Below are 22,984 nucleotides of genomic sequence, written 5' to 3' on the forward strand. Positions count from 1 at the left end.
GATCATCTTTCTCAGTTCACTCAGCTTTTAGAAGTCATTAATGTACAGAGTTACAGAGCTAAGTTAATTAACTCAGTTCCTTGTTGCTTATCGTATCAAGCTAAGATTCAGCCTCTCTTCCATCCTCCCTCACACAAATCCTTGAACCTGGGGCAATTTGTCCTATATTTCAAGCTCTTTATGATCAGCAAAATTTATGTGCCTTGTGAAAATAACAAATGCAAAAATGAAGGAAAGAACAGAACCAGTGACAGGTTATTTCTTGAGAAGTGTTTTGGTCTAAAAAATCATTTTGAAGCTTTAATAGCTGTAGTTTCATAATTTGCCAAAACTATACTGAATAGCTTGATAGGTGAAATAGAACAAAATGTTTTTAAGAGAACTAGATTGTGTCATTTGAACATTTTTAAATTATAGTTCCTATCAGTATAACACCAAATGTTCTCGTTAGAGTTCTTTTTTCTAGTCACACAGAAAAATTTAGAGTTTCCTAGATATATCCACTCTTTTGTGCCTATTATGCCTGTTTATCCTTTCTAGTAAGAATAAGCCCCTTTATCTATCACTTCCTTAAAAAGTGTGTTTATCCTTCAAGATCTGGTTAAAATTTCAAAATATCACCCATTTGGTTACAACTCTTCCCTCTATGTTTCTTCCCCACAAAGAATTAGTTGCTTGCTCTATGCTTACAGTATCTAGTTATATTAACCTTCTGGTGCCTGGAAGATAGTACTCAAGAACAACATTAAGTGTTTTTGTTTTGTTTAACTCTACTAAAGATCTCATCAAATGGTTTGTAGTTATCCAGGTCTTTTTCCTTTGTTGCACTTTGAGCTTCTTGATAATGAGTCACAAATTTCACTTTCAGGGTCTGGTACCTAGTGATGCGGGATCGGGGAGCCGAGGAGTCGAAAGAAAGATTTCTTAGACTCTCAAGATCTGGCAGTAGTGCTCTTTTATTTAGAGAATAGTGTGGAATAGCATGGGGACAGGACCCATGGGCAGTCAGAGCTTCTGCTGCCGCCGCTTCTGCTGCCCCCGCTGGCATGGGGACAGGGCTCATGGGCAGGCAGAGCTGGTGCGTGGGGACAGGACCCACGGGCAGTCAGAGCTCCTGCTGCTGCCACTTCTGCTACCCCCGCTGGCATGGGGACAGGGCCCATGGGCAGGCAGAGCAGCTGCTGCTGCCCCCGCTGGCATGGGGACAGGACCCATGGGCAGGCAGAGCTGGTGTGTGGGGACAGGACCCATGGACGGTCAGAGCTCCTGCTGCTGCCACTTCTGCTGCCCCTGCTGGCATGGGGACAGGACCCATGGGCAGGCAGGGCAGCTGCTGCTGCCCCCGCTGGCATGGGGACAGGACCCATGGGCGGTCAGAACTCCTGCTGCTGCCACTTCTGCTGCCCCTGCTGGCATGGGGACAGGACCCATGGGCAGGCAGAGCTGGTGCGTGGGGACAGGACCCACGGGTGGTCAGAGCTCCTGCTGCTGCCCCGAGTTGAGGGTTAGGGCTAATTTTATAAGGCATGGGTACGTGACTTATTTTTACTGGAGAAACGAAAAGATGATGTAAAACGTCATTAAATGATTTCAGTGCAGATGGGGTCTGGTTATTGTGCGGTCATATAACTTTAGATACAAATCTGGCCATATAGATCGGCATGTAGGTGAGGATGCCCTGGGCTTCTCTCCCTGGGGCAGTCCTAAATCATACCATAAAAAAAGTCCACTGGGTCGTATAATTTGGCATGTAGGCCAGGTCACCTTGGGCCTCTCTAGCTGGGGCAGCCTTAATCCACATCACCTAGTTTACACCTCATAGCATTTTTTTTAATGATAGCATTTGAAAGACCAAGTAAATGAATGATCAGATGAAACAGTGTAATAAACTGAAATTATCTGTGTGTATATGCATGTATAATTTTAATATTAGTTTGTTGGTTCCTCTGGCCATTTTTGTAATCTATTCTTAACATTTCTTTTGGTGTGCACAACTTTACCTCTTGATTGTGCTTCATACATAATAAAAGTGACTGTGCTGAGTAATAAGTATATATAAATAATATAACTGCATTATGTAGAGCAAGGACACATATCTAGGAATTTGTTTTAATCTTATTTTTCAAAAATGAGGTCCCTTGAATTCTTTTGGTCTAGTAAAATGTACTTATGAATGTTATCCATGAATAGATTTCAAAATTTGCATTATATAGCATATGGGTTGGAATGATTAAATATTAAGAAAAATGCTTCATAGGTTTCGAGAAAGTATACTTGAAGGTTGAGTAAACAAATGACTTTTGCTTAGGATTACATTAAAAATAAAGGGAAAACATCAAGGAAATAAAATATATAGTACCCAAGATTCTTAGGAATAAGCCATGAAGGGTAATGCTGATTGACAAGCAAGTTGCTTTATTTGAGGCTTAAGGGATAAAATTCTTAATATGTAAACATTTTAAACATGGAAATGGCTTTAAGTAGTAAATTAAAATCCTCTGTTATGCAAAATACTCTAAGCACTTCATGTATCCAAAACTGAGCAATAAATCTTGAGAATATTTAGTTCAACAATGAATAACTGGGATGTTGATTTGTATTTAAGAGAAACAAAGTTATTCAGCCCAAACTGTCTGAAGGCTGCAATCACTTAGTCTTCAGTGATACACACTCATAAAATGCCAAGTTGGGTGTTTTGATAAGATTATGATGCACTTCTATTTCAACCATATCACACATATGCATTTAACAGCAAACAAGCAAGGGAAATCCAGTGAATTACAATATAAAAACAATTCCATAAACTAGAAAGCTTAGTATATCAGTGACATTGCTGTTTAAAACTAGCATTTAAAGATTCAGAAATAATTAATTATAAGGCACAATTGGCACAGGGGTGAAATTGGTTCTTGTATACTCCTGGCTGCTTAGAAAAGCTGACTGCTGTGTCCTAATTGAGCCCAAATTTCTCAGCAGTATCCAAGCCCTGGATTTTTCTTTCCCACTTTCCGTGCTTGAAAGAATACCAGTTTTATTCCCTGAGCTTTGCTTGAGACCAGGAAATTACCGTATGAAATCAGCCTCTCAGGATGTAGCATAGTGGTTAAGATTTAATGTGACTCTGGAAGAGGATAAACCTGCATTTGAATCCCAGCTCTACCATTCATCACAGGCAACTGACTTCTTTCAATAAACCTAAGTTTCTGAATCTAAAAGGAAGGACAAGGAAGACTTCCAGAAATGATTACTGTGCGATGACTAATGCAAAGCATTTTGCAAGTGCTTGACATATTCTAAATGCTTAAAAAGTAGTTACTATAATTAGATTATTTTTGTTGCCAAAGTGATGATTGTTCTACTGTATCATACATCCCAGGATAACTCCATGCAAACACAAAGATATGGAGAGAATAAAGGTACCATAAAGGGTGAAAGATAATGATTGTTAGAAGTTGATACTTCCTCAGCTTCACCAGACAGAATATTGTGATTTCTCCTAATCTGGGAAAAAATAATTTATAATCTGACAAACAATATGCATGAGGAGAAAATGAATTGAACAGTGGTTCCTCCTTTCTAGTCTCCTAATTTTCTTCATGGAAATTGTTGGGGGAAGGCAGTGGGGAGGCAGTTTAAGCCAGAGATAGCCAGACAGACTCATCATGAAATAATAATTACAGCAATTGCCTGCAGTGCAAAATACTAGTGAAATTTAATGAGGAAATAACACAGCAATAAATATTTCTATGTATGTAAGTATTTCATGGCTATAGCCGTCATGTATACTAAAAAAAACATGTTTGCATTTACTTTTTTCACACCTTCATATGTCCATTCACAGTACTGGAAAATTCCATTTTAGAAATCATCTCAGGGGAATAGTTCTAAGTGAGTCTTGTAAAGTGGGATTACAACGGTATGAATTCTTGAGAGCATTTCAAAGATTCTTCTGTATCAAATATTTCCTTATGAGATTTAACCTTGATACTATGTTAAATAGCAGTCTAAATTTATATAGAAAGCCAAAAAAATATTTTGTCCACTCATTTGCCTCACAGCTCTAAACTGTCCTTTTAGAGGGAAAAAAATAACAGCAAAAATAAAAAAAAAATTTAAAAAAAGAAAACACAAAATACAATCTTGAATATATTTTAAGAAAATGGTTCAAGTACCCACAGTGAAAACACTGTAACTTAGAAAAAGAATGGATCAGCATTGAATGCCCAGAAATAAAACCACACATGTATGGACAGTTAATCTTTGACAAAGGAGCCAAGAACATACAATGGGGAAAGGAAAGTCTCTTCAATAAATTGCGTTGGGAAAATTGGACAGCCTCATGCAAAAGAATGAAAGTAGACCATTATCTTGCACCATACACAAAAATTAACTCTAAATAGATTAAAGATTTGAATGTAAGAACTGAAACTATAAAATCCCTAGAAGAAAATAGGCAGTACACTCTTTGACATCAGTGTTAGCCACATTTTTTCAAATACCATGTCTACTAGGGTAAGGGAAACAAAAGAAAAAGTTAACAAATGGGACTACATTAGACTAAGAAGCTTCTGCAAAGCAAAGGAAATCATGAAGAAAATGGAAAGACAACCCACTAACTGGGAGAAAATATTTGCAAATCATTTATCAGGCAAGAGGTTGATCTCCAAAGTATATAAAGAACTCACACAACTCAACAACAACAAAAAAACAAACAATCTGATCAAAAAATGGGCAGAGGATATGAACAGACATTTTTCCAAGGAAGATATGCAGATGGCCAACAGACACATGAAAAGATGCTCAACATCCCTAATTATTAGGGAAATGCAAATCAAAACTACAATGAGGGGCTGGCCCAGTGGTGCAGTGGTTAAGTGCACACGTTGCTCTTTGGCGGCCCGGGGTTCACCAGTTTGGATCCCAGGCGTGGACATGGCACGTCTTGGCAAACCATGCTATAGTACACGTCCCATATATAAAGTAGAGGAAGATGGGCACAGATTTTAGCTCAGGGTCAGTCTTCCTCAGCAAAAAGAGGAGGATTGGCAGCAGATGTTAGCTCAGGGCTGATCTTCCCCACCCCCCAATAAAACTACAATGAGATATCACCTTACACCCGTCAGAATGTTATAATTACCAAGATGAAAAAACAACAAATAGTGGAGAGGATATGGCAAAAATGGAACACTCATACACTGCTGGTGGGAATATAAACTGGTGCAGCCACTACGGAAAACAGTATGGAGATTCCTCAAAAAACTAAAAATAGAAACGCCATATGACCCAGCTATCCCACTACTGAGTATCTACCCAAACAACTTGAAATCAACAATCCAAAGTAACATATGCACCCCTATGTTCATTGTAGCACTATATACAATAGCCAAAATGTGGAAACAATCCAAGTACCCATTGTTTGATGATTGGATAAAGAAGATGTGGTATATATGTACAATGGAATACTACTCAGCCATAAAAAAGACAAAATCATCCCATTTGCAAAAACATGAATGGATCTGGAGGGTATTATGCTAAGTGAAATAAGCCAGACTGAGAAAGACAAGCACCATATGATTTCACTCATATGTGGAATATAAACAAACACATGTACAAAGAAAACAGTTCAGTGGTAACCAGGGGAAGAGGGGTGGGAGTGAGCATAGGGGATGAAGGGGAGCACGCACGTGATGACAGACAAGAAATATGTACAACTGAAATTTCACAATGATGTAAACTAATATGAACTCACTAAAAAAGAAGAATAGTTACCATGCAACATAATTTTTATTTTAATCAGTGCCTATAAAACTCTTGAAACCAGCAGCATCCTAACTGGCCCCCATCTCTCACAAAAAAAGACAAGACTTTCCTGCTATAAACTTATTCACCATAATATTTTTTATAGTTAATTTACAGATAAGAGTCTCTATCTTATTAAGGTAGATAGAAAATTACAATTAACAGGATCAGAATGAATGTGGGGTTACTATAAAAGAATTCGGTTTTATCTTTATACCCTGTGCTCAGAGGACTTGTCAGTAAGTAAATAGTTTGGCCAATTCTATTTTGCTTGTTCTTTCTTTTTATGAGAAATCTCTTGGTATGAATGAGAGCCAAATGGCCATGGGGTTAGACAGGGGAGAGAGGAGATATAGCAAGAGAAACACGGGGAAAAGCCACTTTAGAAATCAAGTTATTTCCAACTTTTCCTTCTAGTTAGTCATGCATTTATTTATACGCAACCCACTTAACATAGTTTTTGCACTCTATACTTTGAGAAAATGATGGAATAAATAAATATAAACATGAGAGTACTTTGTTTCCTACTCATCAGATACAATGAATGGAATACAACATGAATCTATACCCAAATGACTGAGTATGCACTTCTTTCACAAAGTAATCTTACTCAAGATAGACAAATAAACCTTAGGTTTATGCAATCCTATAAGAGCCTCTTGCTACTGGATAGGAAACAGTACTCACTTCATTCAACAAATAAGATCTACTTATGTGCCAACATTGAGCTATGGGCTGAGGACATGATGGTAAATACAACAGATACGGTCCCTAGCTTTGAAGAGTTTCCTTTCTAGTTGGTAAGCAGTAGTTAACGAAATGTCCAAAAACAAATGGAAAATTAAAATAACAGCAAGAGCTGAAAGGTGAAACAAAGGTGCTGAAAGTGTCTGTTTTAAGAGACCTCATCCTAGTTGAGGAGGTCAGGGAAAGCTTCTTTGAAGAAGTAATACTTGAGTTGAAATCTGGCAGGTAGGTCAGAAACTAAGAGAGGATGGGAGACATTTCTGGGCAAAGGAACGTCTTGTTAAAACATGGTATTAGGGGAAGGAGCTTGACAAGTTGAGAGAATCAAAGAAGGGAAATATAGGTGGAGAGGATAAGTTTTAGTCACACTGCAATTCCTTTTGGATTGTAAACTCCATGAAGAAATGGTCCATATCTCTCTTATGTACCTGTATCCCAGTAACTAGGGGATTATAGGAACTCCTTCTTTCCTTTTTCTTCAAGATTCTCACATACCTCAACCAACACATGGATTCTTACCACAAGTTTCTGATTCTCTTTCCCAGTGTTATGTAAACACTGCAAAGCAAGTATTACGTAAAAATTCACCTTGGTGTCATCCACAGTGCTTAAACTACCACATTAACAGTAGCCACTTAACGCATGGATTTGGATTTAAGAAAGAAGGGTTGATTGTGGATTTGTTTGTTTTCCTTCCTTTTGTTTCTTTTAAACAAAAATGTTTGTATGTAGTTATTTCTGTGACCATTACAAGACATTCTCAAGCATTGTTTCTTTTTCTCCTAGGTTAAAAAGAACACATATCATAGTTTATACAACAATCTATACCAAGTTAACATGATAAATTCAGACCAAAAATCTTTTGCCCAGCCTCTATTCAGAAAGCTTGCCTATTAAATGCCAGCTAACTTTTCATTCACTTACCATTTCTATTTAATAGAGCTTTTACTTAGATTTTACATAAATAATGATGGAAATCTATGTTTAGATCAACATACACACAATTACCACACTAGCAAGTATATACATCAGTGAATAAAACACAGGAAAGTTCATGTTCAAAACTTGTGATATTAGTTTTCTGTGTGAACACGGCTAGGCTATAGTCCCCAATTATTCAATTAAACACTAACTTGCAGGTTACTGTGAAGATATTTTGTAGATGAGATTACCATCTACAATCAAGTGACTTTAAGTAAAGGGGATTATGCTAAAAAATCTGGGTGGGTCTGATCCAATCAGTTGAAAGGCCTTAGGAACAGAACTGAGGTTTCTCTGAAGAAGAAATTCTGCCTGTGGTCTATAGCTTAAGCTTCTGCTTGAGAGTTTCCAGACTACCTGAAGATTTCAGATTTGCCTAGCCAGCTCCCACAAGGTCAAAAGCCAAATCCTTGTAATAAATCTCTTTTTATATATTTATATCTATCTATTTATTATGTATGTATGTATCTATCTATCCATTCACAAACACTACTGGTTCTGTTTCTCTCATGGAACCTTGATGAATACACAACGTCTCCTATCTCCTATTGTAGATCATTTTTTAGAGTCAGCTGGTGAAGAATACAGTAGTGTACAAATTTCTTTACACAGGATTTTTAATGCATTTTAAATGAGCAAAACCCCCCAAAAGGATCCATGAAATAAAGGCTGAATTTTACAGATGAGAATCAAAACCAAAGACACAGTTTATTGTCTACATTAACATGACTTTACTATTCTACCGTCCTCAGTGTCATAACTTAACTATTCTAAGGAACCCTTGTTTAGGAAGATGAGTTGTAGATAACATTATTGTCCATTTCAGGAACTTCCTGAATAAGCCATCAACTCTTCAGCAAAAGAAAGCACCAAATGACAGTTTACGCCTCAAGACGCTTTGAACTACCTTCCCTCAAAATCTTCTTTCTGTACCCACCAATCTAAAATTATTATATAGTGATCCTTACTCAATCCTAACCAAGACTCCTATTGAAACACTTGCCTTAAAATAGACTTAAAAATCTCAGTTAGTATTTCAACTTTGCCCTGCCTCCTCTAAGACACTACTAAGACACTGACGAATTAATGCTGTCTTAGTGTGGTAAGCAAGAAACTCAGCTTTGTCTAAACAGCAGGCCATTTCGGCAATACTTTGAGGAGCCAGCATTTAACACAGAGGAGAAAAGAAAATAATAAACATTGATGTGTTGAGTACCCAGAATTGAACATTATCAACATTTTATTGTATTTAATTTGAATCTTTTTATGAAATATGAGACTAATTTTACTAATATAGTAAAATCCCTTTTGATAAAGATGAAATTTTCTTTTTGAATGTCATTACTGGTCCCTCCCAGAGATAACTGCTATTATACAATTAGTGTGCATATTTTCAGTTTACTTTTTTCCTTAGTTTTATATATATGTGCATCTAGGAGAAATATGTATTAATTTTGGGTGTTCCATTTTGAAATTATGTAAATGGTATCATACCATGTCATTCTGCTAATTACTTTTCTCACTCAATGCTTTTGAGATCTATTTATGTCTTTATCTTTGCATATAAACATAAACATATCTGTACGTATATCCAGTATTTCAGCACGTAAGTATGTTGCATTTACTTTCTCATTCCTCTTTTGATGAAGATCTATGCTCTTTCCAAATTCTTTTAGTATTATAAACAGTGATTCACTGAACATCCTTGTATTTGTTTCTATCAGCATATATATAGATAGATAGATATAAAGAATTCCCTAAGGTATATAAGTAAGTGTGGAGTTGCTGGAACATGAGATATTGCAATGAGCCTTTAATTCTAAAAGTAACCCCAAAAAGTAGATACAATTGATGAGGATTATTTTAGGCTGGTTATGATGTGGATTAAGGCTGCCCCAGCTAGAGAAGCCCAAGGTGACCTGGCCTACATGCCAAACTATACGACCCGGTGGACTTTTTTTTATGGTATGAATTAGGACCGCCCCAGGGAGCGAAGCCCAGGGCATCCTCACCTACATGCCGATCTATATGGCCAGATTTGTATCTAAAGTTATATGACCGCACAATAACTAGACCCCATCTGCACTGAAATCATTTAATGACGTTTTACATCATCTTTTCTTTTCTCCAGTAAAAATAAGTCACGTACCCATGCCTTATAAAATTAGCCCTAACCCTCAACTCGGGGCAGCAGCAGGAGCTCTGCCTGCCCATGGGTCCTGTCCCCATGCCAGTGGGGGCAGCGGCAGGAGCTCTGACTGCCCGTGGGTCTTGTCCCCACACACCAGCTCTGCCTGCCCATGGGTCCTGTCCCCATGCCAGCGGGGGCAGCAGCAGCGGCAGCAGCAGGAGCTCTGACTGCCCGTGGGTCCTGTCCCCATGCTATTCCACACTATTCTCTAAATAAAAGAGCACTACTGCCAGATCTTGAGAGTCTAAGAAATCTTTCTTTCGACTCCTCGGCTCACCGACCCCGCATCATTTCCATTTAAAACTGCAGATGAGAAGGGGGCTAGTTACCTTTTATAAAAGCAACTCTCAAGAGTGGAGTTTGCTTGTCCTTTGTTGGGAAACATTTACATTTGTAAGGGAAATCTCCATCTGTAAAGATGTTTCCCTCTTTGCACCAGGAGGAAGCGGGATGACCTTGTCTCTGGAAACTCTTAATGGGGAAGGCAAGAATTTAAGTCGTTTTCTGTCTGGCAACCTCATGTAACTGACTCCCCCCCAACATTCTCCTTTGTCTTTAGCTGAAGATAATATTTAAGCGGTGACTTCTGCCATTTACTCAATCCGGTTTGATTCTTAACTAAAAGTTATAGGACCACCCAATAACCAGACCCTATAGGCACTGATACCATTTTAACAACTCTTTTTACATATTCTTTCCTTTGTCTTGTAAAGAGATAACTCACATACCTATGCCTTAAATTTAGCCTTACTCTCCACCCACGTTTGCAGCAGCAGCAGCAGCGGGGGCAGGCAGCACCTCCCCCTGCCCGTGGGTCCTGTCCCCACGTAGCAGCTCTGACTGCCCATGGGTCCTGTCCCCATGCCAGTAGCAGCAGCAGCAGTGGTGGCAGCAGCAGCTCCTCCTGCCCGTGGGTCCTGTCGCCATGCAGCAGCAGCTCTGACTGCCCATGGCTACTGTCCTCATGTTATTCCACACTATTCTCTAAATAAAAGACCACTACTGCCAGATCTTGAGAGTCCAAGAAATCTTTCTTTCGACTCCTCGGCTCACCAACCCCGCATCACAATTATCTCTATCTTACTGGTAATGAAACTGAGTCTTAGAAAGGGTAAGAGATGAGTTTAAAGTCACAGAGTTAATAAGTATCAAAGAAGAGATTCAAATCCAAATTTGTTTGGCTTTTAAACCAACTTTTTTCCCAACCACGTTGTCCCCTAAACACAGCAAAAGGAATGTTTTATGTGAACGTGAAAGTTCCTATAAGCTGTCCCTAGCTTCCAGGTTCCTGAAGTTCATTCTTCTTCTTGTATTTTACACTTTGAACAATTTAATTTACTTAATTTGGAGTGGCAGTTAAGGATAGTGAATGTTATCAAAGTAGATGTTAGTGACCTTCCAACATAGAAACATTGCCCACTGTATGGAAGTGGGCAAGAATAGAGGCAGGGGAAGACTTTATCTGCTCATTTTCTTCCTCTGTGCATCTAAAATAAAGATATCTGTGACAGAAGTGTGATAGAATACAGCAGGTTAGAGATTTGCCACAGAGCGTTCAGATTTTGGAAACATAAAAAAGTAAAATAATTTGTTACATTTATATATAAATAACACAGTCTCTCATTCAGCATTACAGAGACCATCAATCCTAGCTAGCACCTGGTTAACATGACTAGTTAGCTAAAGTAGAAATTTACCAGTAGGGACTTGTAAGTAACAACTATTTGTAAACTACATCAAGAACTCCAAGAGGAAGATGACAGCACAGTTGACTTTTAGCCCTGGGGGCTATGCTGGGAAGATCTGAGAATAGAACCCAGGTACTTGAAACTTGTTTGTCTCTTAGCATTAACAAGGCAATACAGAATTAAATCCTTATGTCTGCATACAAATTTGCCATCTCAGAAGCCCACGTGGTTACAATGTATTTCTTTGTTAGATTTCTGTGGATTTAATTCTACGTTGATTCTTCACCGAACTCATTTATACTTAATACTGCAGATGATCAAATCATTCGAATTCCAGTCTATTGGACCCAATATACCTTCTACTACTACTCCGGACAGGTTCTATTTTTGTAGGCCAGATGTTTTCCTCATAAGTTTTCCTCGTTCAATCCTCATGAGAACTTAATAAAATAGACATTTTGTCTGGATTTTACAGATGAGGAAAACAGCACCATCAAGCTAACAGTAACTTGCTCAAGGTCACTGAGTGAAATTTACTTAATGGAATCTAAAGTGATTTAAGCTCCTGTGCTCTTCAAAGAAAAGGACAGTGTCACATTTTTACCAACAGGCTTAATACAAAATCTGATAATCAATAAAAATCTTTTTTTTGAATAAATGAATGTTTGACTCACATGCCATACTCATTAACTCTGATTTAAAGTATAGTTTGTAATGAGGTTCTGAGTTATTTCTGGTAAAATAATATATCTTGCACAAATTAAAATTTAAAAATGTTATTCTGAACTTGTTTAAAAGTCATTTTCAAATATAACAATAACTGACACGTAGCAGACATCTAATATTTGTTATTGAATGTTGAATCATCATCCATATTCACTTAAAAATTTGGTGCACCATACCTGAGGAGTCAACTGCCAAGTATAAATAGTGACACTAATTCCTTTCTTAAAACTTTCTTTATATAAGCTGTTAGGTTTTTTTCTTAATTTATTTTGAGTAGGGAAATAGATATTTACTATTAAAGAAGATAAGGTTTTCCCCACTATAGAAACAAGCATATAAATCAACATTTTTGTATAACCTATGGCTACCACATTACAATGTAGGGACTTCATTTGCTCACACTATTTCCATCTTACTCACTTTTCCATACTAAATATTCTGAACAACTCCAGATAAGGGCCAACTGAATTGCTTTAGTCTAAATTAAGTCCTTTGTATGAGTCCTAATCTTGTTGAGTCCCTGGTTTCTTTTGTTCTATCATCTTCCACACAGAAGTATTAGCATTTCAATTTGCCTTTAATTTCTAGCACTACCTTGAATTTCAATTGTATATCAAATCTTAGAACAAACAGTCCAAAGAAAAGGGCTGCTAATAGTATCATTTTATATCAGAGGTTTATTCTGTGGACTGCATGAAAAGAAATATTTATTGCAAATATTGGTGATACTAGGCTTTTATTGAACCATCACTATTAAAAATGAGCTACTTCAGTTAAGAATACTTCTACATTTTTAAGGCTAAGAAAAAAAGGCTAAAAAGCTTCATGGTGTATTTACGTCTAGATTTAAAACAATACTATATTCAATTCAAGGCAAAATTATAACTTGCTTTTGTATATTTCATCATTTGCACATTTAATGTAATATCATAACCCAGGTTCATTATTGTATTTTTTTTAAAGGTACTTTGAGATGACAAATAGGCAATATGGTAATTCTTGCCTCTCAAAGAAATATAAAAAATATTTGGAAACATTGATTATGGTTTGAAAAGAATATTATAATGTATAGATATTTATATGTAAATATGTAATATATTATCTTCTAAAAGAATCTTTGTACTTAAGATTTTCAAAGATGTTTTATGAGAATGAGTCAAAGCTCTCTTTCAGCACCATGTTGTTTCATCTGATAACTTACAATGGTTGGCAAAGTAGAATAACTAAATAAATACACTACAGAGTGAAAGAAAACTGCTGAAAAATAAATACTAAGTAATTAAATTCAAATCAATGTAACTATTAATAATGACACAACAATGGTGACGAGGGAAGTCTTTAGTACATTATATTGCAACTGTAGCAATGTATCAGATTTTCACCAGTGAAAATAAGATATTTATTAATTACATTAAGTTCTAAGCAACTTTAATGCTTAAGACACTGTAAAACTTCTCTTATTAAAAGAAGTTATCTGGGCTGGCCCAGTGGCACAGTGGTTAAGTTTGTGTGCTATGCTTCAGTGGCCCAGGGTTCACAGGTTTGGATCCCAGGAGCAGACCTACATGTCGCTCATGAAGCCATGCTGTGGTGGCGTCCCACATACAAAATAGAGGAAGATTGGCACAGATGCTAGCCCAGCAACAATCTTCCTCAATCAAAAAGAGAAAAATTGGCAACAGATGCTAGCTCAGGGCCAATCTTGCTAACCAAACAACAACAACAGCAACAAAAAATGTATCCTTATCTTCTTATCCACAAAAAAGATTGTTTCCTCCTTACCCCAAACATAGACTCAATGGATTCAATAGGATTGATAAATGCCAGATTTAATTTATATTACTAATCTGTAATATTTTCTTTAAGGCTCTAGATAAAAAATACATTGTACAAGTACATGTTGGTCATATTAAAAACTACAGTGATTAACCATTAAAAAAAAACAAACAGAAAAGCTTACCAACTGGTTCCTTTTGATTCTGAAAGAGAATCTTGCTATTACTGCCATCCATGTTTGCCATATTAATCGTGTTTCCATCTGTCCAGTAGAGTTTCCTTAATTCAAAAGAGATATTGATTAAAAATATTAGATGCAGACCTACTTGCTGACTAGAAACACACACTTAAGAACAAAGTTAACATCAAAGTAAATTCTTGATTCTGGATTAATTCTTTCCAGGAAGGCCCCAAAGTGTTGAACCACTTGTTGACAGTACCCTACATATTTGCCTGGGAAGAAAGTACCACTCTCAATTTTTCCTGTCATTGAAAGATAATTATCTCACTTCTTTATATCTCCTACATTCACAATTGAATATTTAACTCTGACTACAGTAAACTATTTCCATTTAAAGTAATTCATCAAGATTGAATCCTCTAGGCTTGGAGAAAGCAGACACCATAGAAGGGAATAAAGTCACTTCAATCACCCCCGTTGAAAGCACTGGGGAGAAAGAACTTTTTCAGCCTTACACCAGCTCTCTCCCTGATGACTAGCCAGAAGATGAGAAAAACTAATCTATTTAGCAGGGACCATAAGATCAACATACAATAAATATGTTAACAACTTGTGTTCAAAATGAAATCAATGACTTTTCCCTGCATCTTCTTTTAATTCTGAACTGTCACTCTTTAGAAAATATAAATTAATGAGATCTTACAATAACAGGTAAAAATCTGATTTTATGCAGATAACAGAAATCTCTAACCAGCGATCTCTTTTACAATTTTCATTTCTACATTTGCTTTTGTGTGTGTGTGAGGAAGATTCGCCCTGAACTAACATCTGTGCCAATCTTCCCCTATCTTGTATGTGGGATGCCTCCACAGCATTGCTGGTGCATCGAGTAGGTCCGCACTGGGAATCTGAACCCATAAACCCCAGGCCGCTGAAGTGCAGTGTGGAATTTTAACCACTCGACCATGGAGTTGGCCCCATATATTTGCTTTTTTAACTGTATAGTTGATACATGTGTCCTCTGAATTAAACAAAGTTTTTATATAAAATCAGAGCAAAGGTGTGTGAAATTTTTGAGAAACTTAAAAAAAAAAATAATCATACTTTACCCCCTGACTGGGTGAGCTGCAAGACACTGTGGCTTATCGATTCCATGGATAATTGAGGTTTTCAAAGAACCATCTAGTCGTGCCACATTAATTTGTGTTTCATCAAACTCCGAGCTAATCCAGTATAAATTACGTGAGACCCAATCCACAGCTAGCCCTCTGATACTCTGAATATCTGTAAAATAGGAAAGGGAAAATTAAAAGTAAATGCAGTTTCTTATTCTTTTGGCTTTCCAAGTAAGTTATTTTCTGTCTCAGGGAAAATTTAATTTACACTTTAATTTGTTAGCTAAAACTGTACAAGATTGTAATCTCATTCCCTTATCAACTCTTCTTAAGGCACAAATAATCATTAATGTCTTACTGCTGGGCCATTTGAAAACCTGAAGCAACAATTAGCATTGAAATTACACTAGCAGTCAATGATTCACTAGTAAACACTTTGAAGCAGACACAGGCAGCCGTCCTACAGGTCAAGGTGACCAAAATTCAAATGAGAGCAATAGCTTCTCCAGTTGGTAGCACATCTTTCTAGTTGGAAAAAAGTACTTGAGGACCATCAACAAATGGGCTATTTTATGTTTTAAGTGCCAATTTGTTACCAAGAGGAAATAAAACAATTCAACTTTCCTAAAAGAATCACCAGAGTTGAACATCTTTCAAAATAGATAATTAACAGAAATTGACTGAGATACGAACAAAGAAACTAAAATCCTTTTAACATTCCTCCAGTGTGGAGACTACAGAAATTACTGAAATCTAATTGTTTTGATTCATTACAGCCAATATGAATATTTGACTTGCTAGTCCTTAATTATTCAATTAGGCATCTTTTAAAAAAATGATAGAATTTAGGCTTAAACACAATTGCACATTTTAATTAAAGAAACAAATTAAAATAAAATAAAGTGTTACAAATGATGGATACTAGAAAATCTTTTAACATATTAACATATAAAGTAGGCCAGTTTAGTCGCTAATCTGTGGCATTTGACAACTCTAAATTGGTTTTGCCTTTATTTTACAGTTTTAATTTTTTCTAGCATGCTGTACCTCCAGAGTTCTCTAGACCAGTGATACTCAAACTTACAATACACCTGGAGACGGTTAAAATGAAGATTCCTATTCAAAGATCTGAGGGCGGGGCTAACTAGCTCCCAGGTGCTGCAGCCGCTGCTCCAGGGCAGTCATTTCGTCCAAATGCCTCCAGAACCCCAGAGCAGCTGCCACGTAGCTCGTCAAATTGCTGCATCTTCCCTTGTTATCATTTTCAAAAGATGCCACAAAGCTAGATTTTCACCTACTAGTGGAAACTCTACATTTGTAAAATTTGCCAACTAGTTCAAAATTCAAAAGAGCAAAGTAAGATAAGGAGGCCTGCCACTACCGGGTGGGATGAAACGTGCAGTGTTGGCGTAGCAGGCTCCAGCACACGTTTGAGTCCTCGAATTGCCCCAGAGCCTACTTTTCTGCTCAAAAATCCGTTGATTATTTCCAAATTACTTTTAATCACGGTGCCCTTACAACATAGTCCCCATGTTTCAATTTTACCTCTAATCAACAACCTCTCACTCTGCAAATTACCTTTCATCATTCATTTTCTAAGTTGGTGAATTTCGAATGTGAACTTCCTTCATTTCTCAACCCAAAACTTGAAATTTCTTATTCTTAGTTATCGTCATCCAGTTCCCTCTTTTCTCGAGAAAAAAAAGTAATATAACACCTCTGTAAAGCTAAACCTGCCATGTCTGATACTGATTTATTTGACTCACCCAAGATATCTGTTCCTCCTCCTCCTTCACCCTCTGGACTTAATTGGTTGCTGAGAGACAATATTTCTATAATGAGAAGATTTGGCTTCATGTTCTAGGTTAGGTACCTATTTTTTGTCTTTAATCAAATCACTTAAATTCTGGCCTCTTTTCTTATCAGAGAAAATGAGGCTAATTATTGATAATATATATGATTGCTATGAATATTACATTAGATCATGTGTGCTTGTGCAGCTTAATTCAGGGTTGAGGGGTTCTCTGCCAATCCAAGGACTTAATAACTTTCTGCATTTTTACCCTGAATTGCTTGGTACTGGCAATAATAATAAAATAAGTTTTTATTTCCTCAAAAATACATATTTTTAAAAATTTGTTTTGGCTGTCTCTGCTGCTCTAATTTCTTTTAGTTATTGCTGATTGATGCCTGCTCATCTGGCTTAGAGGATGCATTATACTCGTAAATTGGAAAGCATAGCCAAATATAGGCTATGAACCCCTATTTAGTCCTTGTCCAGTCTATGGTTCATGCTGCCTCAAATCTATTTCTTTCTTTAATATTGCAATAGCATCCAGTCTTTTTCCTCTCCCAAGCAATTGATTTACTTGTTGCCAGTTATTTTTCTGACTAAAGAGCTCCAGATCGTGACCTTTGTTTGCCCCAAGGTATTCAATAGCCTCCAACCACTCAGAAAGTGATACCTAAATTCCTTAGCCTGGCTTTCTATATAATCTGATATAACTACCTTCCCAACCTTATTTCTCACTATTTTTAACGAATTACCTTCAATCATATTGATGTGTTTTCAGACTTCTAGACTTGTCCTGACCTTTCCAACCTAAAGGAAGTTATCTGGACCTCATATCCTATCACATCTTCACTTACCTAAATCTCATGCAAAATAGGCCAGCTGATAGGCAATGTCACCCTTCAACCACAAAAACCTAACCAATTCTCCTATATATCCCAGCCAGAAGCTTTTTCTCCATCTACCTAACTCAATAGGACTGTATCTGATTAATCCCTTTCTACCCCATGTGTTGATTATTTGCTGACATATTACTTCTCTCACATATACTTCTTGAGGGCAGGCTTCCAGCTAATTGATCTTTACAGCTCCCCTCTCCAAACGTATACAGCATTGCCTTCAATATAAATATTTTTAATGAATTGAATACATTCATGATGTGAATGATCTATAATTTTAAGGATATGTGAGCTGAGCTAGAAATATCAGATATAAGGTCCTCAAGTTTATTGTCAGGAGTACATATCTAAACACATACTCAGGCAATCTGAATTCTCTTTCTCTATCCTTATCTTTTTTCTGTCCCCTTGACTGGAGTTTCTAATTGTCAGCTTTATGTCTAAAATGAAACTCATGTCTTTTTTGACCATCACTAATGCCCATGTCTGATTGTTTTAGAGTCCCTGGTAAATTCGCCATAAGCAGGGTTGGGGAGGGGGGGTGTAAATGCTGCCATATGTTTAATGATATTTTTCTTTCCTTGATAAAATATTGAAATAATAAATTCTGACTCTTAACTCTTGTTTTCAAGGAAGTCAGACCAAGACCTCCAAGTAAGTTTCTCAGAAAGTTCAATTTTCTATTTCTAGGGACTCATTTCTTGAACTAAGGCAGATTAGATATTCTGAAAAGACTTTCATTGCCACAAAATTCCCTGATGAGTGATAAATTGTAACTTTTAAATGCATTGTTGAGATCACAAGACAGACAGGAAAATCTCCAAGGGCTAACACACTAGTATGTTAGCTAAAGCCATAAAGGAAGGCAAATGAGCATACAGAGACTGGTGCAGCCACAGGGACAAAAACTTGTAATGAGAATCTAGAGATTCATGGATTATTAGTTAGCGCCAGAGGGTTCAGTCCTTAACCTTATGAAGAGTAGGAGAGCTAAATAAGAACAATCTCAGGTACACCGGAAGAGTCTACAGCCCCAGTGGTACGTGAGTGGGAAAAAAATCTGGCTAATGCTTAAAAAGAAGAATAATTAACAAAAACAAAACTTATTTTTCTCTGTCCTTTCTCTGGCTACACACAGAGAAAATTTCTAAGCATAGGCCTACACTCTTGGGCAAAAGATTACTAGTTTATGAACAAGGTATCCACTGGTTGGGTAGGGGAGAAATCAAATTAAAGTGATTTCTGGCTTATAGTCATTCCTTCTCCCTCCAGCAGAAGCAAATATACATCCTTTATGGCAGAAAAAAATTCCTCAGCATAGGCCCTCAGAATTTCTATAGATTGAGTTCATTCTCATAATACATGGGAACAAAAATTAAAACACACACAAAGAAATGAAACATAAGAGCAAGAATAAAAAGAAAAATGAACAACAGATTTGAACCTCCAAAGCCCATATGTTTTAAAATTATTATGCGTAAGATAAAAAGAAAATGAGGGCATATTTTATTTATTTATTTTTATTTTGAGGATGTTTAGCCCTGAGCTAACATCCGCTACCAATCCTTTTCTTTTTTCTGAGGAAGATTGGCCCTGAGCTAACATCTGTTTCCATCTTCCTCTATTTTATATGTGGGATGCCTGCTACAGCATGGCTTGATAAATGGTGCATAGGTTTGCATCTGGGATCAGAACCAGTGAACCCCGGGCTGCTGAAGCAGAGTGGGCAGACTTAACCGCTACGCCACTGGGCTGGCCCTGAGTGGAATGTTTTAAAGGAAAAAAAATAAGCTTTGAAATAATAAGCAAGGTGCAATGATTTACTTAAAAAAGACTCCTCTTGGAAGATATAAACAAAAGCCAAAAATAACTTTTGAATATTAAAAAAATAATTCATTAGATGGACTAACCTGCAGCTTAGACACAGTTCAACTAATGAACTGCAAGACAAACTGAAGGAAGTTAGCCAGGGCCATCAAAGAGAAACAAAAAGATTAAGTGAGTTGGAGATTAGAATGAATAGTTTAGAACTGTTCAGAGTTTCCAAAGGAGGGAATAGACAGACTAGGTTGGAGAAAATGGTCAGAGAGAATATTTGAGGGTTCTTTGCTCCCCAGGCTGATGAAAGACATGACTTCATAGGAGGCATAACAGCTTCTAGGTGGCTAAATAAAAAATATTGTCATGAAAACAAAAAAAAAGATGTTAAAAGCAGGTAGAGAGAAAAGACGCAACACCAACAATTTGATGACAATTAGACAAACATGGAGATTCTCAACAGCAATAAGAGATGCCAAAAGATAGCGGAGTAATATCTGGGAAGGATTGAGAGAAAATAACTTTGAACTTATAATTTATTCTCCACAAAATTATCTTTCAAACTATACCTCAACAACAAAAAGACAAACAATTTGATTAAAAAATGGGTAAAGGATTTGAATAGACATTTCTGCAAAGCAGATATAGAAATAGCCAATAAGAACATGAAAGGATGCTCAACATCACTAATAATTAGGGAAATGTAAATCAAAACCACAATTAGATGCCACCTCACGTCCATTAGGGTGGCTACTATAAAAAACAAAAGAGAAAAACAGAAAATAAGTGTTGACAAAGATGTGGAGAAATCAGAACCTTTGTGCACTGTTGGTGGAAATGTAAAATGGTGTAGCCTTTGTGGGAAACAGTACAGCACTTCCTCAAAAAGTTAAAAATAGAATTATCATATGATCCAGCCATCCCGCTTTTGAATATAAACCCAAAAGAATTGAAAGCAGGGTCTCGAAAAGATATTTGTACACCTATGTTCACAACAGCCTTATTCACAATAACCAAAAGGTGGAAACAACTCACATGTCCATCGATGGATGAATGTATAAACAAACTGTGATACATACATACAATAGAATGTTATTCAGCCCTAAAAAGAAAGGAGATTCTGACACATGCTACAATATAGATGAACTTTGAAAACATCATGCCAAGTGAAATAAGCATTCATAAAAAAAGACAAATATTTGATTCCACTTAACTACTTCCATTAACTACTCTAGGTACCTAGAGTAGTTGAATTCATAGCCACAGAAACTAGAATGTTGGTTGCCAGGATCTGGGGGGAGGGGAGAATGGGGAGTTATTGTTTAGTGGATATAGAGTTTCAGTTTTGCAAGATGAGTAGAGTTCTGGAGAAACTAAAGGAACTAAACTAAAGGAACATTAAAGCTTATAACTCAGGGAGAAGAAAAATGGTTCCAGAAAATAGGCCTTAGATGAAAGGAGGATTGGCAGTAAGCACACAAATTAGTTAACATGTAGATAAATCTAAGTGAAAAAGGACTGGTTGTCAATTCTCTGCTTGTGAGGTCTCTTTTATTTTATTTTTTCCTATGAAGTGAACCTGCTGACACCAGCATCTCGAGGGTAGGCACAAAGGCTCTTGCCTGCAATCAGGCATGCCCTCAAAGGAGGAGGGGATCCCAACTCATAACTTTCTGAGGGCAGATATAGTTACATGTGACCAAAACTGATTTGAGGTGGGTTTCAAGGCAATTATTTATCTGTTCTCAAGAGCAAAGTTTAAAAAAGCAAATTGGGAGCCAGCCCTGATGGCCTAGTGGTTAAAGTTCAGCATGCTCTGCTTTGGTGGTTTGGGTTCCCGGGCACCGAACCACACCACTCCTCTGTCAGTAGCTGTGCTGTGGTGGTGGCTCACATAGAAGAACTAGAAGGACTCACAACTAAAATATACAACTATGTACTGGGGCTTTGGGGAGAAAAAAAAAAATAGAGAAAGGAAGACTGGCAACAGATGTTAGCTCAGAGAAAATCTTTCCCAGCAAAAAAAAAAGCAAATTGATAACATTTTTGAAAAGCTTTCCCAAGAGAACTTTGTAAATATTAAATATTCCATTATTCCATTTGTTGCAATTATGAGAAACTGTAAACATACAAACATGTATATGTTACTAAAAGACAGAGTATACAAATTAATGAAACATACATAAATCCATGATCAAGCTTAAGAAATAGAACATTTCAAATACTTGAGGAGCCTTCTATGCTCACCCTCACCTCTACGCCTCTGCAACTTTGAACAATTTAGTGTTTATCACTGTTTTGATTTTGTCAGTTTTAACAGATACGTATGTATCCCAAATCAATACTTTTTTTTCTAGAGGATAAAGGGGCAGAATTATAACTTTTTGACTAATCTTCTTATCTCTTAATGTCCTAAATGTATGATTACTCCTATCTTAGAGAAACAATGCACTGCTGACTTCGGAAACTGTCTGAAGCAAGCCTTCTTCTTCTATTTTCATCTGGATCGATGTCTCCAACATCCTTCCAATTATCTGGTCAACTTCACCTCTCTCTCAGTCATCAGGTTCAATTACTTCCACACCTACCATGCCCGTGGTATCTGTCACTTTCTTATACATCTCATTGTTCTAGTCTAATTTCTGTGTCAGATTTAGAACATTTCTATAACTTTTTAATTGTATCCTTGTCTATAATTTCTCACTTCTCCAATTTATCTTTCAGATTTCCATCTTATTTATCTTCAAAAGAATTTGAGTCATCTATACCCATCTGTAAAAGTCTTCAGTGGCTTCCCATTGCCCTGAGGAAAAAAAATACAAAACAACTCCTCACCCTGGCATAAGACCCTCTGATCTGCTGTCACATTAACCTTCTAGTTTACTCTTCTACAAGTCCAGCCAGCCCTCACTACTTGCTTCTCTTTACATATCAAGTGACCAGACCTTTGTGCCCACTGATAACTCAACCTGGATTGATCTTGCTAGCATTTCTCTCCAAGGCCTAGTTTGACTACTACCTCCCAAGTGAGCACTTTGCTAATCCCATGTAAGAACTCAACACTCCTTGTGCTAATTTTCTCAGAAGTGGCTTACACTCTCATTAAACTCCTTATTTCATTTAGCCTTATATTTTGATTAGTTTTTTTACATCTCACTCTTTCACCAGAGGTGAAGCTCCTTGAGGTTATGCACAGTTGGTTTAAATAACAGCCATCCTGCACCCACCAAATGTCTCAGATACAGAATCTAGAATATGGTGGGAAAAAAAA

The 22,984-nt window shown here is 36.9% G+C and overlaps 1 protein-coding gene across 4 annotated transcripts in view; it reads right to left on the reverse strand.

Annotated features, from left to right (window-relative positions):
- Nucleotides 1–22,984, reverse strand: part of LRP1B (LDL receptor related protein 1B) — a 1,824,802-nt gene that overhangs the window by 554,843 nt on the left and 1,246,975 nt on the right. For all 4 annotated transcript variants that reach the window (XM_070581263.1, XM_070581262.1, XM_070581261.1 and 1 more), the window contains 2 exons: nt 15,199–15,373; nt 14,093–14,187 (listed from right to left, as the gene is read on the reverse strand). In XM_070581263.1, the coding sequence (XP_070437364.1) occupies nt 14,093–14,187; nt 15,199–15,373 (270 nt within the window). The remainder of the gene's footprint in view (nt 1–14,092; nt 14,188–15,198; nt 15,374–22,984) is intronic.

This window comes from Equus przewalskii, chromosome 17 (assembly GCF_037783145.1).
Source record: "Equus przewalskii isolate Varuska chromosome 17, EquPr2, whole genome shotgun sequence".
NCBI lineage: Eukaryota > Metazoa > Chordata > Mammalia > Perissodactyla > Equidae > Equus > Equus przewalskii.